Consider the following 18,901-nt stretch of genomic DNA (forward strand, 5'->3'; position numbering starts at 1 on the left):
TCTGCACCCAATTACTGTGCACATGTGCACACCTACCCACGTCTGCACCCACCTCTCCATGCACGTCTGGATGCCCGCCCACACCTGCACCCACCTCTCCATGCACATCTGGATGCCCGCCCACACCTGCACCCACCTATCATGCACATCTGGATGCCCACCTGCATCTGCACTCACTTACCATGCACATCCAGACACCCACCCACACCTGTGCCCACCTAATGTGCACATCTGGATGCCCACCCGCATCTGCACCCACCTAATGTGCACATCTGGATACCCACACATATCTGCACTCACCTACCGTGCACATCTGGACACCCACCCACGCCTGCACCCGCCTCTCCGTGCACGCCCAGCCACGACTGCACCCATCACCCACCCGTGGCCCAGCACCCACCTCCCCATGCGCACCCTGACACCAGCCTGCCTCCGCACCCACCCCCTGGCTCCCCGCACCCTGAGCCCACAGTCCCAGAACTGAACCCCAAAGCTCCCTCCCCAGTAACGGGGCGAGGCCAGAGGCGTGGGGCGCCCTCCCCATCCCATCCCCTTCCCAAACCCACATCCCAGCCGGGGCTGGGCTGCAGCGGCCACCAGATGCTTCGCAGCACGGACGGAGAGATGATTCGGCCGTCTCCGGGACAGAGCAGTGGCACGTTTGCTGTCATTTATTGAAGCCAATCCCTAAGAAAGCCCCCCAAAACTCCCCGGGGACCCTGAAGGACATTAAGGGGAGCGGGCAGGGCCCTTCGGCGGCTTTGCTTAGAAAAAGCAGGGCACGAACAGGGCTTTTGTTTTAAAGATCTCCCTTCAAGCAAAACAAGCACCGGATCCTTTAGCTGGCAGGATCTGGCCTGGCTCCTCCAGCATCCCTGGATCCCCACAGATCCCTCGCAGCCGCAGATCCCATCCCCGTGGCCGTAGGGGAGGATTCACGGGAGGGAGGAAACGCTGCTCCAGCGTGGTCGAGGGAACTGAGCCGTCTCAATCCTGGTGTGGAGAGCACAAAGCGTTTTCCTCCAGCCAAATCCAGCACAGGAAGCACAGTCCCCGGGTTCTCATTAAGCAGTCGTTCTTATTAGGCAAGTCCTGATTAGCTGTGTTTACCCTCCGCAAAGCCCCCCTCCGTGTTATTGTTTAGCCTTAGAGCAATGGGCACGGAGATGCAGCCTGGGCCAAGCCATTTACAGGAACAGTAAAGACACCAAAAAGGGATTTGAGACAAACCAAAACCGTTTAATTAGGGGGAAAAAATGTCCAAAGTTTCAGCTTGGAAAAAACAAGCAAATAACAACAACCCCAGGGGAAATACTTATATTTTCTGTAATGTCCAAGTATTACGCTTCAATATTTTTGGAAGTGAAAACACGTTTTTCTGGGTAAATCTTTCCTGGGTTAGTTCAGGGGGGTTACATCATCTCGGAGCTGGAATGTTTTTCACCGTGGGTCGAGCAAAACCGACCCCGAAACCTGGCACCCGCGGGCAGAGCTCAGAAATCGGGCTGCAGAGGGAGGCGGAAAACAGTGCTGCTGGAAGGCAAGACCCCAGCAGGGCTGGGGCAGGGCTGCTGCCAACCCTCGTGCTGCCGCCAACCCTTGTGCTGCCCTGTCGGTACCTTTCCAACCCACTTTTATATTATTTCACCTTGAAAGAGGGCCGAGAGTGACCCATTAAAAACAATAAGCCAAGGGGACGGTGCCAGCGGGCTGGACAGCCACATCCCCGAGCCCAGGCGCTGGCCCAGGTATTGTTTCATTTATTAGGGACGGAGCCTCTGTTCTTGCCTGTTCGCTCCTTTTTCCAGATCACCGGTGAGCAGCACAGCCTGCTCTCCTCAGGAGCCCGCCGGTCACTCCCTGCATTGTCAAAATTTGCCGTCGATTCCTGCTCTCCGCTCCCTTGCTGCCCTTTCGCAGCCCGCGAGAGCTCCTCTCATCGGTGGCACTGAGCTCTCCTGGGCTGGGGCACGAGCCTCCGCCTCTCTGAAGTGCTGGAGAGGGTTTCCTTAAAAAACAAAATGAAGGAAAATGTTCATAGGAGGCAAATGAGCAGAAATTTTCTGTTCCAAGGCAGGCGAGAGAGCGCAGTCTGTCTGAAGTGCAGTGGGATGGAGATATCCCGCCCTCCAGACCTTCTGTGGGCGGCTGAAGCTCAAACGTTGGTGATGAGCATCCCCCAAGGCTGGGCAGATCCTAAGGTCTAGCTCAGGATAACGTATCTCATCTGAAAAGAGCTTCACGGGAAATGCTGAAGAAGCAGCAGAGAGGGTCTGGTTGGCTGTCCTCAAGCATTTGGGACACAGGGAGGAAACCTCAACCCGTTCCCCTGAGCAGTTGGTTCGTCGCCCCTTTGCCACGCGTTTCCCCAGCTGCGGTTTCTCATGCAGCTTCACGCCCTGAGTTTGGACTGGCCCAGGACCACGCTGCTCCACGATGAGCAGTGACCTGGGCTTTGCGGGACCTCTGCGCCCCGTGGGTTGATGTGAAGACAGACCGGAGCGGGGAGTGACCATGTCACCCGCCCAGGCGCACGTGCACAGCTCCATGGGTACACCGCCGAGTATCAGGACTCAGCACCGTGGTGGTGACGGCTGGAGCCGGTTCTACCGAACCAGCAGGTTCCCATGCCGCATCCAGCGTGGCCGGTGGCAGCTCCCTTTGCGTGCGCGCCTTTGGACCTCAAGTCACCATGGGATATTTGCAGATGGATATGACTCTTCCCGGCCCTTGGCGAGACCCTGGCAGGGGCTTCCAAACTTTCCCCATGGCCTGGCGATGCCTGGGGAGGTGGAAGCAGGCTCCCACAGCCATGGTCACATTCCTCCAGGCACTCGCTGTGCACTGCATCGGCCACCTCCAGTATCCCAGAGCCCTCCATTTCGCTCCCACCGGCTCCCATCTGCGATGCCACAGCAGCATCAGCACTCCTGCACATTCCTCTCCTCCTGCACATCCCTCTCCTCCCATAACCCAGGCACTCGATGGGCACGCAGCGTCTGGAACAAGGCGTCCGCTTTCGTGGCCTTGAGCAGGATCTCCCTCTGGTGGCTGAGGAACAAGGAGCCATGGGGAGAAACACCTCCCCAGCACGACTTCTTCGGTCCAGCAGCGTTGGGAAAAATCTGGATGTGCACCAGGTCATTGGGGCATGTCAAGTTCCCCCCCGCCACAGGGATGGGAAGGGTGGGGAGGGGTATCTGGAGCTGCGATTTGCAGCTGGACAGTCCTCCTACTCCGAACAGGGCTCTAGACTTAACTAAATGTAAGTCATTTCTATAGGTGGAGACCTGTGGTTCAGTGCTGGGGCTGGACCCAGCACGCAGGACTTGGACTCTGGGTGCAACAGGGCTCTCACGCAGGCTGGAAGTCTTTAAGGACAGATAATCCATATTATTTCACCTGATTTCGCATTGCTCCCAAGGAGAAGGTGAGGGGGAGCACGGCGGGATCTCACCAGTGACCATCTCCCATCATCAGGGAGCAAAGCCATGGGAACACGGCCCCCACACCTACACCCCCATCCGTACCCCAGCCATCATGCCCAGTGCTGTCCCCAGAGTCCCCCCTCTCTTGGTCATTCCTCAGTCCATCTGGGATTTCCACAACCACCTCCTCCAAGGTCAGAGGTGTCAGCTCATGGTGCACCTCCAGGCCCTCTGTGCATCGTGGGTGTGCTCTAGGAAATCAAAGTCCTCGGCACGCCTGACTCCTCTGCCCAGAAGTATTCTCTACTTTCTTAAAATTGTGTATTTGGCCATATTTTCTTTTCCGCCTGGCCCATGGGATAGTTTCACGATGGCAGCTCAGTGCTGTTGGACCTTTACCATCTACCTTTAGCCCATGCCACCACAGAGCTAGCATTAAGCTGTAGGATGTAGCCCTCCCAACCGTTTCATGACCCTTACCAATTTTTGCAGTTACAGCTAAAACAGACCCAGGGCTTTTCAAGACAGTTCCTGGTAAGCCCAAGTTTAGTTAGCACAAAGCCTATGGTCTGCTGTTAACAGCAACAACCCTGTCTTTATTGGGTGAAAAACACCTAAATCACACACAAGTGCAGCAAGGATGGTGTAAATCCTTCTGTGTCTCAAGGCCCTGGACCAGGACAGAACAGCAAACCCTCAATCCATTTGCTTTTCCTGCCTGATCTTGCCTTGTGATAACCAGCACAGATTTGAGGGCAGCCCATGATTTGGGTAGCCATCGCTTGACCTACTAAGCATTGGATTTTTGTAGTCAACGCAAATGATTACGGCACGTAGGATTGCAACCATAGAGTGTAGAGCCAAGGTCAACACTGCTGTGGCTCAAGTAAAGCATCCAAGGAGAGATTCCTACCAAGCACAACGTCACCCACTGTGATCCTTGGGTTGGTGGCTTGTTTTCCAACCTGCCGGACCTCAGATGTTAGGGTTGGATGCTCTATCTGCAGCAAATGGTCAAAATCTACTCCAAATATTGCCAGTCTTAATTTAGCATATAGTTTCAATGATTGTCATGTTAGTGTTTCTTCTCAAGGTTGCCAAAGTCAGATCTCTTGCTCCAAGTTATATAGGACGCAGCCCCTTTCGTGGGACCCCTCCAACCTAAAGGGAAGGCTCTGGGTTAGGAAGAGAATGATCCTGCTGAGGGAGGGAAAGGACTTTCTTGTCCTAGACTTAGGTGCTCCTGGTTTGGGGATGGCGTGAGCAGGCACCACTGCCTGGTTCAGCATCAGCCTGCTCTGGGTCAGGGGGTGGGGGAGAGGGGCAGCAGCCACCAGCCACCCCCAGCCACCCTGCATTGAACCTGGGTTCTCACCCCGGCAAGAGGGGATGGGACAGGGAAGACATAACCAATCCTTCCTCCCAGCATCCGCTGCCCGGCACACAAATTTGGCCAGTGAAGGTCTGCATCCCCATCCCAAACGGCTGCCAACATCCCAGCCTGCCATCTCCACTCCTCCTGAGCTGCTACTCGCCCGCAGCAACCAAACTGACCCAACCCACTGCTATCTGTGTGCCACATTGGAGTGCCCAGGTCCCATCTTCATCTTCCCGCTGAAAATCCCGACAGGCAACTCGTCCTGGGGCTGCAGGAGCAAAGTGTGGGGAAGAGAGAAAGGAGGGGATGTGGAGTCCCGTGCCCGTTCGTATCTGTGTCCTTTCTTTGCACACCTGCAGCTGGAAAAAGGGAAAAACCCTGCTCAGTTAAACAAACAGCTTGGTTGGGGGTGGGTGGAACTGGAACGGGTAGAAAATCTAGGAAAACAGAAAATGGAGTTGCAAAGGAGAGGGGCTGTCACATCCACCCAGGAAACCGTGCAGCAGTTCGCCTGCAAAGCAGCAGGAGAGCAAGGTCCAACACCCCCTACAGCAAGGTCCAGAGGACCTCTCCACGCTCATATGCAACCCCAACACGACACACAGACACAACAAAGGCTGGTTTGTTTTTTAAAGCATCATTATATATTATCAAAGGTAGAAAACCAAACTAGATTAAAATTTCCATAATGCCGCGGCAGCTCTGCTGCCTTCTGTGTGATGCGCATAGTGAGGAAGACTCTGGAAAAGCTGCTGCAACTGCTTCCTCCCTGCAGGGCACAGCCACAGCATGGCAGTGCTGGCTCCGAACGGAGACACGGAGCTTTCACCACGTTGGAAAGCGGCTTCACTCCGAAACCGGCACCAACTGGGTTTTCACTGCCCAGATCAGCTTGAAGAATCAGCTGGCTGGCTCAATCCTGAGCAGCCAATGCTACATGGAAGCTTTTTTTTAATAATTCATCGCATGCCTCTCCTTCCTGCTGCCTTTCCTGCCCCACGGCAACACCAGAGTCCTGCCCGCGGCAGGACAACAGCTGGAGGACACAGCCAGATGTGCATCAGCTGGCACCCACGAGCTCACTGGTGAACCCAGCTGACCAGACCTCAATCAACATGTCAAGCCACGTCCTGGGCACAAACCCACGTCCAGCCAGCCCGGCTGGAAGCATTAGCTATTTCTGTGACCACGGTACTGAGGCTTTTAGTTCCCGATATAAATAAACCCTGCCTGCAAGGGGGATTTTATGGTGGCAGGAGTATGTAGATCTGTTTTGAGATCCGACTTGAGGCTAAATTTAGGAAGGAGCATCCAGCCAGATCTGGATTATCTGCAGCTGGGTGGAAGGGGGCAAGGAAGAGGCTGGGCAGAAAAGGCCACTTGAGGAAGCAGGATGGTGGGCAAGCAAGCAGGACATGGCTTTTGTCTACAATTCAGGGTCCTGAGGTCGTGGTCTGCAGTATGAAGAGGGTCTGGGCTCCTATGCGGCCCCAGCAAATGGAGTTGGTAAAGCTCTCAAGATGAACCTGGTGGGGGAAAAATAAATCAAGCACTGCTGAGCCTTACTTTAGGGCTTATTCTGCCCAGAAGGAAGGGCATCTGAGAGTAAAACTCACTATTTTTCTGGTTTAGGCACTTGTTTATCCTGAGAAGACTCCTGCTTTGGTCAGCCTCGCAGCCCCTGGAGACAGCAGCCAGATCTCCACGCTGGGACAGACCAGCAGCTCGTACAGGCACTTGTTAAAGGACGTGCTTCAAGACATCGTCACAAATATATCAAAGGCAGCATGCTCCAGCTGCCTAGCAAGACTGTTACATAAATAAGTTTAATAAATACCTACGCCTGGACTTTTAAGGCTTTTTAAGACCTTTGAAGCTCTCCAAAACTGCAAGCAGAAGATGCGCCGGGAGGGAAGGTGATGTTCTAGCGATGGAGGACCACATCTGCCCAGCGGCAGGGGCACATTGGAGACAGTCTTCATGGCCAGCATTAACATCCCACCACCTCCTGCTGTGCCCTACTGACGAGGCAGTCACCCCAACGCTGACCGAAGGTGACGGTGCAGCAATTTACAGGGTCACTCCAGCAACCCAGACAGGTCTGTCCCCTCTCCCAGCTCCCCCAGTCCTCACTGGGGGCATCTAGGGTCAGCCTTGGGGGTGGAGGTGAAGCACGGTGACCTCAGCTTGCTCCTCACGTCAGTCCCCTGTGTGCCACAAGGGTGGGTGTCCCAAGGGCGATGCCACCCCACGAGGGCACCCTCCGGCCCCACGGGCTCCGAGCCCTCTTTGGGGGGACCCGCCACCCCGCAGCCACTCACGTCGCTGAGGGAAGAGCTGCTCTGCAGATGCTTGTGGGCACAAGCGCCCAGGATTGGGCTGATGCTTGCCATCTCAAGGGACAAATCCCCTCCTCCTCCTCCTCCTCCTCCCAGGCAGCCTGGGGAAGGCTGGGCTTCGCCATCCCTTTGCACCAGGGCCATGCAAGTAGCTGTGGCTGTCCCCGCGCCGGGAGAGGCGATGCCTCCTGCACTCACACTGAAATACACAGAGGAGCCCTCGGCCAGATCCGGGGAGAAGCTGCCGGGACAGGATACGGCTGGGTGAAAACTAGCCTCCTGCCCTCCTCTGTCCTCCCATCCCGTTCTCGCAGCGCCAGCGCTGGGTTTGCCGCCTCCTCCATTCCCCACCGCCAGCAATTTCTCATCAGTCAGACCAGATTCAACACCCCCAGGACCGATTTCCCTCGTGGGGAGGGAAAGGTTTGCCCCAGGCTCAACACCAGCGGGTTTCCCCATCATCCATCCTCCAGGGTAAACCTCTCCCATGCCACCATCTCCAAAAGCTGCGTTGATCGTGGACACATCTCCTGTCTTCAAGGCCAGCTTTACCAGCAGCCAGTGGTGATGGTTTGTCCAGCCGTCCTCCAAACACCCTCTGAATTGCAGGAGCGATGAGCTGTTCCCGTTTTTGGGATCTGCCGTGGTCCTTTCCCCTGCCAAGGACTCTCCATCTCCTGAAATTCCCAAACTCTGCCCCGCTTGGGAGCTGTCTCCAGCAACCTCGTCATCACCGGCAGCCGCAGCACTGCAGGTTGTCTCCAGGAAGCCCTGCCAGATCTCTGTGGACTTGGGATGGAGCAGGCTGTAATAAACCACCAGAGCTGCAGCACCTGAAAAAGAGCAGAAAGGTGCCAAGGGACGAGTCCCAGAAGCGTTTCGGTGAGGTGTGGAGGAGAGACCAGACCTCGCTGCCACCTCCGATCAACAGGCCCTTTGCAGAGATGCTGCTGGGCATCAGGTGTCCGAGCAGCAGGTCTTTCAAGCGTTTTTAGGGATACAAGAATCCCACTCGAGCAGCTTTCGGGAAAGGGCGTGCTGAGCACGCTCTCAAGACTGAATTTAATCTGAATTGGTTTGCAGACTGAGAGGTGCACAGCGAGGCAGCCGCTGAGCACCAGCAGAGAGGGCACGGGGCAGGGAGGAGGTGTGTGATGCAGGAATCCTTCCCATCTCGCAGCATCCCTGTCCTCTAGCCATTAAATGAGACACCAGCAGGCTTTTAAGACACCTTCCTACTTCCATCCTAAACTCGTTCAAGGCCAGAGGAATTGCTTCTTTTCCAGTGCCCTTTCTTGAACATGGTTGATCTGCGTGCAGCCGGCCTGGGGAGACGCACAAAGCCCAGCACGCGGGCGTTACAGCTTCCCTCTGCCCCCATCCCGCTGGGAAAACAGGAGCCTGGTGGGGACCTCACCCAGCAAACAGCAACTCCCATCCTTGCCCAGCGTCAGTTTTGCAAATAGAGGTGCCGATGGGTTGTTTGCAAGCACCATACAACCTCTCCCCTCCTTCAGCCGAGTTGTGCATTAAAGTTTTAGGGAATTAAATGGACCAGCTGGCCATAGCTGCTGCCTGCTTTATGGGCACGGCATGGAGTAAGGCAGTGTATGATCAACGTATAGAGTACCTTCTCCATCACGTACCAAAAAATCCTCCCCATGGAGACAAAAAGCATTTCCATTTACAAAAGCAGCCCTGGTCTTTGAAAGAAAACAGGGTGGGAGAAAGCTGCTGTAGTTCTGCACGGTTCCACACCAGCGTATTTCCAAAACATACCCAGTGATGGCTCATCAATCACAAGCCACCTTCATAAATCATCAGTATATGCTCAAATGAAAACGCTTCCCTGCAGCGATCCCCTGTGTTCTACCACGTCCTGCACTGATCACCAAGCACCAAGACCACAGAAAGCACAGACGTGCTTCAAAATTGCATATATTGTATTTGGCAGCGGTACCTGAGCCACTTGGTGACATCTCGATCATTTCTGCAAGCCTCCCTCTTCAGGGATGGGCTTTTAAGAAACGATGAAGAAATGAAACTCAAGGTGGATTTACGTATTATCAAATACATTCAGACGCTTAAGCTGGAAGAAATAAAGCAAACAGTCTGATGCAACTAAAATAACCGATGATGCTCATTTACTCAAGCTACTCTTGAAACATGCAATCCAGGCTCTAAAAAACAGCAGATCTTACCTATTGCAGACCCTGACATGACGGCCCCGGTCACGCACAGGCTGTTCCTCAGCTCGGCCTGCAGGAACCCGGTGGCCAGCAGCAGCAGGAGGGTGTTCTCCATCAGCATTATCTGCAGAGCAGAGGGAAGAGAGTTGTCACTTTTATCCTTCTGATGGCTTTAGACGTGCTTCCGATGACAGAAAACACCCAGTTTCTAGATTTTGCTGATTTATTTTGCACCTAACTTATCACTTAAAACATAAGGGTTGCTGAACTGAACTTTCTGCAAGGTCTCAACCTTTTTTTACCATGAAAAATAACTCTGGCAGAGCAGCACAGCCGCTCTGGTGTTATTAGGACATCGTGTGGCTGCTGCTAAGAAAACAAAGCCAGCGCAGAAGGTGCATCCACCTTGGCGACCACGTGGCTTTGTCAGGACACGGGAAATACTGGATTTTTATGAAGTGGTGACGTGAGAGATGAGAAAGGAGAGTCTGAAGCTATTGCTTCTCCCCAGCAGCTGCATCCATGCGGAATACCGAATATCCTGGGTACTTACAGCATAAAACGTGGCCACCCTATGCTTGGAGGGACCGGGCCGGACATTAACGTAGCAGAAGATGTACACGGCTCCCACCAGGCAATTGAACAGCCTCCAGCGGCAGGGCTGGGCCACGATGTCTGTCTGCTGGGCCACCAGCCAGAAGGACATGAGCAACCAGTGGATACCTGCAAGGGGAAGGGGACTGAAAGGGCAAAGCCATCCCGGGAGGAGGCTGCAAAGTGCTCCAGTACCAGGAGCATCCCTGTGGCTGACAGGAGGATGGGACGTGGGGAAGATGATCACAGGTCTTACCTCCCACAGCAAAAACCCAAAAAGAATACAGCCTGGCAAAGAGCACCAGGGCCAGGACCCTGGTCCCCAGCATCCCCGTCCTCCAGAGCAGCAGGCAGAGGATGGCTGTGGCCGGCGGGCAGAGGTGACCGGGTTTCAGGAGGCAGGCAAAGCGGCTGTAGGAGACCAAAGCCCAGGCGAGGGAGAGCAGGGACAGCCCCGCGCTGACACCTGCACAGGGACAGGGGCAGTCAGGCGCTCTGAAGGATGCTCAACTGCATTGTAGGACCGTATCTCAATGTTGGTAGCACGGCACCGTGATACAAGCCAGACGCCCCGCTGTCCTGCCAATTGGAGTATTTCAACCAATTCCTGCTGAATCTGGTCTCCTTTGCATGCTCGGCGTCTCCCTGCTTAAATCCTCTGACCGCTCTCTCCCACGGGCAGAGCTCTGCAGCGGCAGGGCTGGTCCATCTCTGGTCACTGTGATCGGACCAGAGACTGACAGTGACTTGAGCGTGACCTTGCGCACGCCGTGACTCCACGTCCCACCTTCTCCCTTTGCACACCTGAAAGCTCACCTTTTCTACAGAGCAGCCCCAAAACCCTAAATGGTCAGCATTGCACTGTGATTAGGGCTGGACCATCAAGAGGAACATGTGTTGGGTTCAAACCCAGCCAAGGCACTGTCTGCCATGGAGGTCCCCTATACGCCACAGGGAATGACTGTACTGGCCAGGAAAAGCCGTGGATAGCGCAGAGACTCCTCCATGTTCCACCACAGCAGATCTTTAAGCCACATTTGTCCCTGCTGCTTTGCATTGGGGCTTTCCAGCCCCTTTGCAGCGTGCTCCTCCATCCAGAGCCTGCCTTGCGCCCTGCCAGGTCGGCACACGCGTCCCCTACCCAAACGTATCACCCCTCTGCAACTGGCAGCAGCCTCCTGGGAATTCCCCGCTCACCAGGGACGAAGCCCGCTGGGTCGACTGCCACGACGACGTAGGCCTGCAGCAGGAGGTGAGGCAGGGTCTGCAGCAGGGCTTCCAGGAGCCGCAGCACACACACGTCCCCATGCTGCGTCAGTACCTCCCCGGTACAGGCACTGCCGCCCGTCTTTGCCGCCATCCGCAAAACATCCCAGTACCTGCAAGAGTCACGGTGATGGGAAGCCCACCCTGGTTTTGGCAGGTTTGGGATGGCACCTGGGTTGGGGGGGGGGGCTTGGATCGACCATGGGGAGCATCTCTCACCGCTTCCAGAGGCCCAGTTGTAGGAGGTGGAGCGCCAGGAGCCAGCAGCCGGGCGGGCGGCCGTCCGCCCTGAACCAGAGGATGCTGAGGAGCTGAGCCGCGTAGCCGGGTACCACGCAGGCGACGGTCAGCCCGAACCAGCCCAACTGCCCACGGACAAGGTAGTGGATGATGGCGCAGAGCCCTGGACAACGGCAGAGAGGCACCGCTGAGAGATGCCACAGCCACGCGCCCCCAGCAACTGAAAGGTGCTACCCACAACCCGCCCCAAATTCAGCTCCCAGCCACCGAGGGGGTTCGCAGCCCTTGTCCCCGTCTTATCTCCGGCTGCCGGCTCCCGGTGGCTTGTCAGCTGTGGCACAGCCATCGCCACCGAGGGGCCCGGCCCAAAGAAAGGCTCTGATAAAAAGCGCTGGGACAAGGGCTCATGCTCCACAGAAATAAAATAAAATAAAGTAAAATAAAATAAATAAAATAAAAATTCATTTTTTCAAATTAAAAAGAAGAAAATGGCTGGGGTCTGCACGGATGCAGAAAGCCCGCGCCCGGGGCGCTGCCGTCCATGAGTCCCGGGGGCAGAACCGCGCACCTTCCCCTCCGCGGGAGCGCAGGGGCGGCCGCCCCCCCCCGCCCCCCCTTCCCGGGGCCGGGGGTGACCCAGGACACCGGGGGGGGGGGGGGGGGGCTACAGAGAGGCTGCTGCCAGCTGCCCCCTCGCCGCACCCCCCCTCCGCCTGTGCGCAGCCCCGCGCAGCCCCCTCCGCGCCGCCCCCCCCCCCCCCCCGCGCATCCTGCGCGCTCACTCACGCGCTCCGCGCTCCGCCGCCAGCAGCGCCAAGCAGAGCCCCGGGAAGGCCCCGCGCATCCTGCGCGCCCCTTCCGCGGCGGCTGCACCACGGCGCAGGAGGAGGAAGAGCGGGGGAAGGAGGAAGGAGCCGCCGGGGCCCGGCCCTCCCCGCCCGCCCCGGCCCGGCCCCACCGGGCGCCTCCCCAAGTGCCTCCCCCCGCCCCGCCGCCGCGCTTCTCTCCCGCCTGGCAATGTTACGTCACGTTGCTTGCGTCACGCCGGCTCCTCGGGGTCTTCCGGCCACATAGAGCGGCGGTAGTTGCACCAGCCCGAGACCCCTGGGGTTGTGGTGCATTTGCACAAGCCCGTCCCAACAGCCCTCAAGTTGTCGTCTACTTGCACAAGCCTGTCCCAACGTCCCCCAGGTTGTTGTGCACTTGCACAAGCCCGTCCTGATGTCCTCCAGGTTCTTGTGCACTTGCACAAGCCCGTCCCGATGTCGCTGGGTACTTGTGCGCTTGCACAAGTCCGTCCCGATGTCCCTGGGTTCTTGTGCACTTGCACAAGTCAGTCCCGATGTCCTCCAGGTTCTTGTGCACTTGCACAAGCCCGTCCCGATGTCCCTGGGCTCTTGTGCACTTGCACAAGCCCGTCCCGATGTCCCTGGGTTTTTGTGCACTTGCACAAGTCAGTCCCGATGTCCCTGGGCTCTTGTGCACTTGCACAAGTCCGTCCTGATGTCGCTGGGTACTTGTGCACTTGCACAAGCCCGTCCCGATGTCCCTGGGCTCTTGTGCACTTGCACAAGTCCGTCCCGATGTCCCTGGGCTCTTGTGCACTTGCACAAGTCCGTCCTGATGTCCTCCAGGTTGTTGTGCACTTGCACAAGCCCGTCCCGATGTCGCTGGGTACTTGTGCACTTGCACAAGCCCGTCCCGATGTCCCTGGGCTCTTGTGCACTTGCACAAGTCCGTCCTGATGTCCTCCAGGTTGTTGTGCACTTGCACAAGCCTGTCCCGATGTCCCTGGGTTCTTGTGCACTTGCACAAGTCCGTCCCGATGTCCCCTTGTGCGATGCCCGAGCGATGTGCATCTGCCGTGGGGACGAGCACTAGGTGGCAGCTGGGACATGATGTGCACGGAGCCATAAATTAATTCAGTTGTTTTTTTTCCCGCCATCCAAGAGATGAAACCTTTGTGCAATGTGATCCCAACTGTTGGTGGTTGCATGTGCCCTGGTGTGTGCAGAGACGTGTCCTGTCTGCTTTTTTTCCCAATCTCCAGCCCTGCAGACTCCATCCCCTGAGAAGCACATGCTTTTTAGAAAACAAATCCTCAGCAAGTCGCTACAGGAAAGGCCACGAAGGGGTTTTTAATTAGGTCCAAATATCATCTAAGGTTTTGTCATTGCTTTTGCAAAATCATGCGGGAAGCTCCCAAAGCTTTGTCTGTCAGCTGGGCTGTCGGGATGTACGTGTGTTTGGCAGCTTTCACGGATTTACTGTTGTTTTTTGATATTTCAGTGAGTTTCTTTGCAACCCTGGGAACAAAGCCTGGACTCTGCTGCTTAACAGGAGCAATATTTCTCACCCATTCAGCTGAGTCCCAGAGTGGGGACTTTTTGAAATACGAAAGCTCAGTTTCCAGGGTTCTCTATAGGTCCCCAGTACATTATGCCTGTCCCTGCCATACTCTATAACACCCCTCTTCGATATTAGCATGTGGGCGATGAACTAAACATCCTGTGCGTGCTCAGGGCCGTGGATGTGCTGCTGGCCGGGAAGCCAAACTGCTCAAAGATGTCGTTGCCTGATTGTCCCTCCTCGAAGGAGCATCACCAGGGTCTCCGCTCGGTCTCCAGCTCTGGTTTTTACCAAACATGTAAGAACTTTGCATCTTTGCAGCCTCAGCTCCAGTGTTTGGATTTGGTGGCCAGTGGGTTAAAAAAGTCACGGGTGGAAGGGGTAGCCTACTTTTCTTCTTCTTCCGCCGCCATGTCTGTGTTCAGCAAAGTGTTTCATTAACTGATGACGTTGAGCTGTCGGGCCCGGCTCCAGCGAAGCATTTTAATAAAGTTAGGGGTGGAACTAGGGCTCTGGAGCCAAGTGAAGCTCAGGCTTGGTTGTCTCTGAGCCTTGTCCTCCACAGTTTATAGTGTAACAAATAACCACGGCTGCCAAATGGCCCATTCCTAGAAAACTCAACTTTTTTGCATGCAAAGCACAACTAAGCCTCTAACGGGCACCAAAGCCTCTTCCAAAGCTGAGGGCGGGCTGTTGAAGAACCGTCTTTGCTTGCAAATCCAGCAGTGAGGAAGTTTCAAGGGTTTGTGCAGGTGCAATGTGGCGTGACCCTTCTTGTCACCCATAGAAGGCGTGTGAACCTCATCGTCTCATCCCCCCTGCCCTCCACCGTCATCATTCCCGGGAAGGAGCCATCCCGAGGCTCCTCAACTCTCTTTTCTCAGTGTCAAAGTGACTGATGACAAAATCAGTCCCTCCTCCTGCCCAAAGGCTTTGTTCCAAGCCAGGAATAAATTCTCATGCCACACGAGACATGCCATTACCACCCCGAAACAATGCCAGGCAGAGAAGGAGAAAGCCAGAAAGACTTCCAGAAGATATTCCCAGAGCTAGCCACCCTCCCCAGTTTCATTGCCAACTCCCAGTTGCTCTGGCTGCTGTCTAGCCACTGGTTTGGCTGCAATTTTCTCTGCTGGATTTCAGCGCCCAGGAGCCTCTCTTGCTAAAAACCCCCTCAGGTCTCCAACGAAGCTACGTCCAGAGGACGGTGAAGTCGCCTCTCCGTATTTTATTTAGCGAGCTTAGCAGATGAAGGTCCTCCAGCTCCACCATACAAAGCTGTTTCTCCAACCTTCGACTTTGGGGGACTCTCTGCTGCACCTTCTCATATTTTAACCCCCTCTTGAAGTGGGAGCACGAGTAGTTGCAGAGACCTGTTAGCTGTGCTGCTGGAGCTGTACAGAGAGAGGTATAACATCTTGGTGAGGCTGATTCTGGATTCAGTCTCTATGCGGCTTTGGGCAACCTTTTTTGGGGGTCTAAAATGGGAACAAATATTCCTTTCTGTGCAGAATCTGGATTTCTGGAGGCAAAGATGCGTCTTATCAAGATTTGAGCGTGCAAATACCTTGAAGTGAACTGGGCCTTGTGCACGTGGTCATTGCTTTGCCTAAATGATTGCTGAGATATCTGCCTGTCTGTGCTATTTGTGGAGGAGACGGTGCTTTGGGTCAGGACATGGGAGCCAGCGGGTGTCGGTGTTAAGAGGATAATTCCTTTCGGGGTGGGGACATTGTAATTAGAGGTTACAATGTGCATCCTTTAAATATATTGTTTGGATCCAAATACAATTGCTAAATCCCTGCAGATCACATTCATCAAAGCCTTATAAATACAGGTTAATTCCTTCTCCTTGTCTCTTGGTCTCAGCAGCTTTGTGGTGGAGCTCCACAATGCCAACCAAAGCCACGAAGATACTCTTCCTGCTGCTGCTTCTTCTCCTCGCGGTGTCCCAGGCTGCTGCAGGTAAGTGTAAATACAACCAATGGGCATTTTTTGGGGGGGAAACAGGGAGCGATTCTGTAAATGAGGAATGCATTTGTGATACGTGCACAGCTGATGTGATACTTGGCATCGAACCTGCCTGCCTAGCCCTGAGTAGTCAAACTCCAGTTAGCCGTTTCGGTGCTAAGGGGAGAGAGCATCACAGTGTGCAGAACTCATGAATGCTTTCAGACATCACGGCCAAACTCAACAGCAGGTTGACGATCTCCCCGAGCTGCCACTTGTGTTATCTGCAGATCGAGCTGTTGTGAACACGGGGACAGGCTTTCTTCACGCGTGGAAATCGAAAGAAAGATGCTTACCGGCTCTTTTTCTCCATTACAGTGTCAGACACTGTGACGTGTCGGAAGACCAAGGGCGAGTGTTCCTTCCTGCTGTGTCCCTTGTTTAAGAGAGCCACCGGTACCTGCTACAATGGACTGGCAAAGTGCTGCAGGCCCTTATGGTGACCCTCCGCAGTCCATGCAGGGGCTGGTAGCATCGGTAGCGTCAGTAGCAGTGGCAGCAGTAGCGTAATTTTGTCCTTCTTTGCATGGGTATGTGTTGGTTTTGGTGCTGTCTTTCCTCAGAGCTGGTGGAAGTTACTTTTGCATGTGGCCATGTGTCTGCTCTTCGCCCGTGTATCCACACCTGGGAAATCACTGAGTGGCACCTCCTCATCCACTGGACCCTGTCCCTCCACTGTCACCAAGGCAGGGTTGAACTGGTAGCCTGAAACTGGGCAACTCCTCTCCTCTCCCTGCCAAGGGTGGTTTGTGGTGGGAATCAGGCAGATTTCCTCCTCATGTTGGGGGAGAGTGTGATGTGTCCCATGTGATGCTGAGATATCCTCTCCTGTGGTAGCCACCCACGGAGCCCTGATGGCCTCGGTTTCCCCCCTGGTGTCCCAAGGGGAGAGCACAAGGCTGATTTCCAGCCACTGAAGAAGTTTAGTTGGGAAGGGGCTCCCTGTTACAGCCCTGCTGCTTCACCTTGGTCAAGCCCATGGAGGGGTGAGGTGTGGAGGGCTGGTGCTAGGCAAGGCTCAGATCTGACAGTGCAGTCCCCTGGGACCTTCCTCCAGCTCTTGAACTTCTGCATTGCCCTTTCCACCCACCACATCCCAAAGGGGTGCGGGGCAGGGACGCCACTGCTTTCCCTCCCCACGTCTCTCCCACCTTGTCCGTGCCTGGGATTTGTCTCTCTGCCTTCATCCCCACCAGCCAGGTCCTGCATGGTGAGGTCCCAGCTCCTCCGGCCAGACCTTCTCTCTCCCCTGGGGCACTGAGTTGCTCCTGCCAATGTAATATTTAGAAATATCTTGGTTAATGTCTGTTAACTTGCCCACCTTCTCCGTGCAGGATGGCTGTCTCTCCTGACCAGATGGGTAAATGTGAAATAGAATCCTCATTTTCCCATCTTCCCTGTAGGATCCCTTTTCTCTTCCATAAGACTATTTATTTCCCATATGCCCTTATAATCATCTCAAGAGAAGGTCTTTCATATTCCGCCTTTCCCATCCTGTATCCTCAGAAGATGCTGTCCTGGCTCGGTCATCTGTCCAGCTTCTTAGAGGACATCTGGCTGATTCAGACCCTGGTCTGGAGGGGAGGTCTGGTCAACTTTCATTTGACCTCTATCGTGATACCAGAAGGGCTGGAAACTGAAGTCTTCAGGGATGTTCTGCTGCTCTCTTGCAGGCTCTGCAAAATATCTCAGCCTTCCAGCATTGAAGCGATTTGTGCTCTTTTTCTCTCCTCCAACACATACTCGCTGTGTCCAAAGAGGCTGTGGTTCGCAAACTATTTGAGTTGTGTAAGTATCTAATAAAGCATGAGTAATAACACAAAGTGCTTTAAACAATTCATTGGTGAGGAGTGTTTTGATCCCTCCGGTTTCTGAGGTGCAGGGCCTCGGTCCTGTGGATCTTATATCCAGCCACATCTCATCGGCAGCCATCTCCAAAATCTGGGAAAGGTTTTCTAGGTCATCTCCTAACCGAGCCCAAGTCAAGAGGAGGTTTGATTAACTCCACAGTCAGGGAGCTCAGATTTGTTCAGCCCAGGAAGACGGCTTAAAAAATCTCATCAGACATCTGGGCTGCTTTTGGTGTAGCAGCTTCTCCAGGCATAGCTATTTCTGTAGGTGCACTGCAGCTGACGTTACTGCACAGCACATTGCTACTGCCAAAGAAAAAAGTCATTAATAATAATCAAGCTCTCCAAGCCCAAAGGTGCTACTCGAACCTTAATCACTCCTTTCATCCAGGGATTTGAAGGTCCTTTGTACTCGTGAACTGAGGCTTGCACCACCCGTAGGAGGTAGCCAAGCGAACAGAAAGTACCTGCTGTTGTGATTAAGCCACGCTCTTCCACCCGGGATTAATTCTAACCCTTTTAGTTCAGGAATAAAAAATAATAACAGCAAAAAGCAGGTGTTTGGTGGTACGCCAAAAAATTGCAGTGGCTCTCACGGGGCTGGCTTTCAGGAATAACTAGTGAGACTCCTCAGTGGTTGTATAATCATTGCAATTAGGAAATCAAGCGCTTTACAGGCTATGCAAGAGTTGCTACTCACATTGCGCTGATGAAGAAACTGGGGCACGGAATTGGGAAGTGTCAGCAAGGTCATTGCCTCCTGGTCACCCACAGCCAGGAGGAGAAAGATTGTGGGAGTTGTGCTTTGACCTCCTAAATCATTCATCCCCTTTGAAAATCAATGCAGGCATCATTAACAAAATAGCATGCAAAATCATTCTTAATTGTGACCAACAACTGGGGACAATTGGTCCTTTGGTGTAGAGTGCGATTGCTGGCCACCACATCCCAGAAATCTGAATAGCCACGTCATGGCTATCGTAGGGCAGGCATGGAAAAAATCTCTTCTTCACAGAACTCAGGAAGATTCACTCCATGGGAAAGATGGATAATGCAGGAGTCAGGGCTATACTGAGCTGGAAATGCCTTCATCGTTTGAAGGGGGTTTACAGTCTGAGGCTCAGTGAACCCCAACAAGACTGGGGAGCTGGACAGCCCGTCCTTTACTCATCCAGTGGACAGGAGCAATGAGGAGCATCAAAACCATCTGCACGACTACATGCCCCGATTAGCCCTGCCCCTGTGGATGGGAGAGGAG

The 18,901-nt window shown here is 54.5% G+C and overlaps 1 protein-coding gene across 1 annotated transcript; it reads right to left on the minus strand.

Annotated features, from left to right (window-relative positions):
• Positions 1-6,327: 6,327 nt before the first annotated feature.
• XKR5 (XK related 5) lies at positions 6,328-12,278 on the minus strand. The gene is made up of 7 exons (XM_050893606.1): positions 12,221-12,278; positions 11,414-11,597; positions 11,126-11,307; positions 10,185-10,394; positions 9,888-10,057; positions 9,347-9,458; positions 6,328-7,978 (listed from the first exon to the last, which is right to left on the minus strand). The coding sequence occupies exons 1-7, from the start codon at positions 12,276-12,278 to the stop codon at positions 6,936-6,938; spliced, it is 1,959 nt and encodes a 652-aa protein (XP_050749563.1). The 3' UTR covers positions 6,328-6,935.
• Positions 12,279-18,901: the final 6,623 nt, after the last annotated feature.

Source organism: Gymnogyps californianus, chromosome 3, assembly GCF_018139145.2.
Source record: "Gymnogyps californianus isolate 813 chromosome 3, ASM1813914v2, whole genome shotgun sequence".
NCBI classification, from domain to species: Eukaryota; Metazoa; Chordata; class Aves; order Accipitriformes; family Cathartidae; genus Gymnogyps; species Gymnogyps californianus.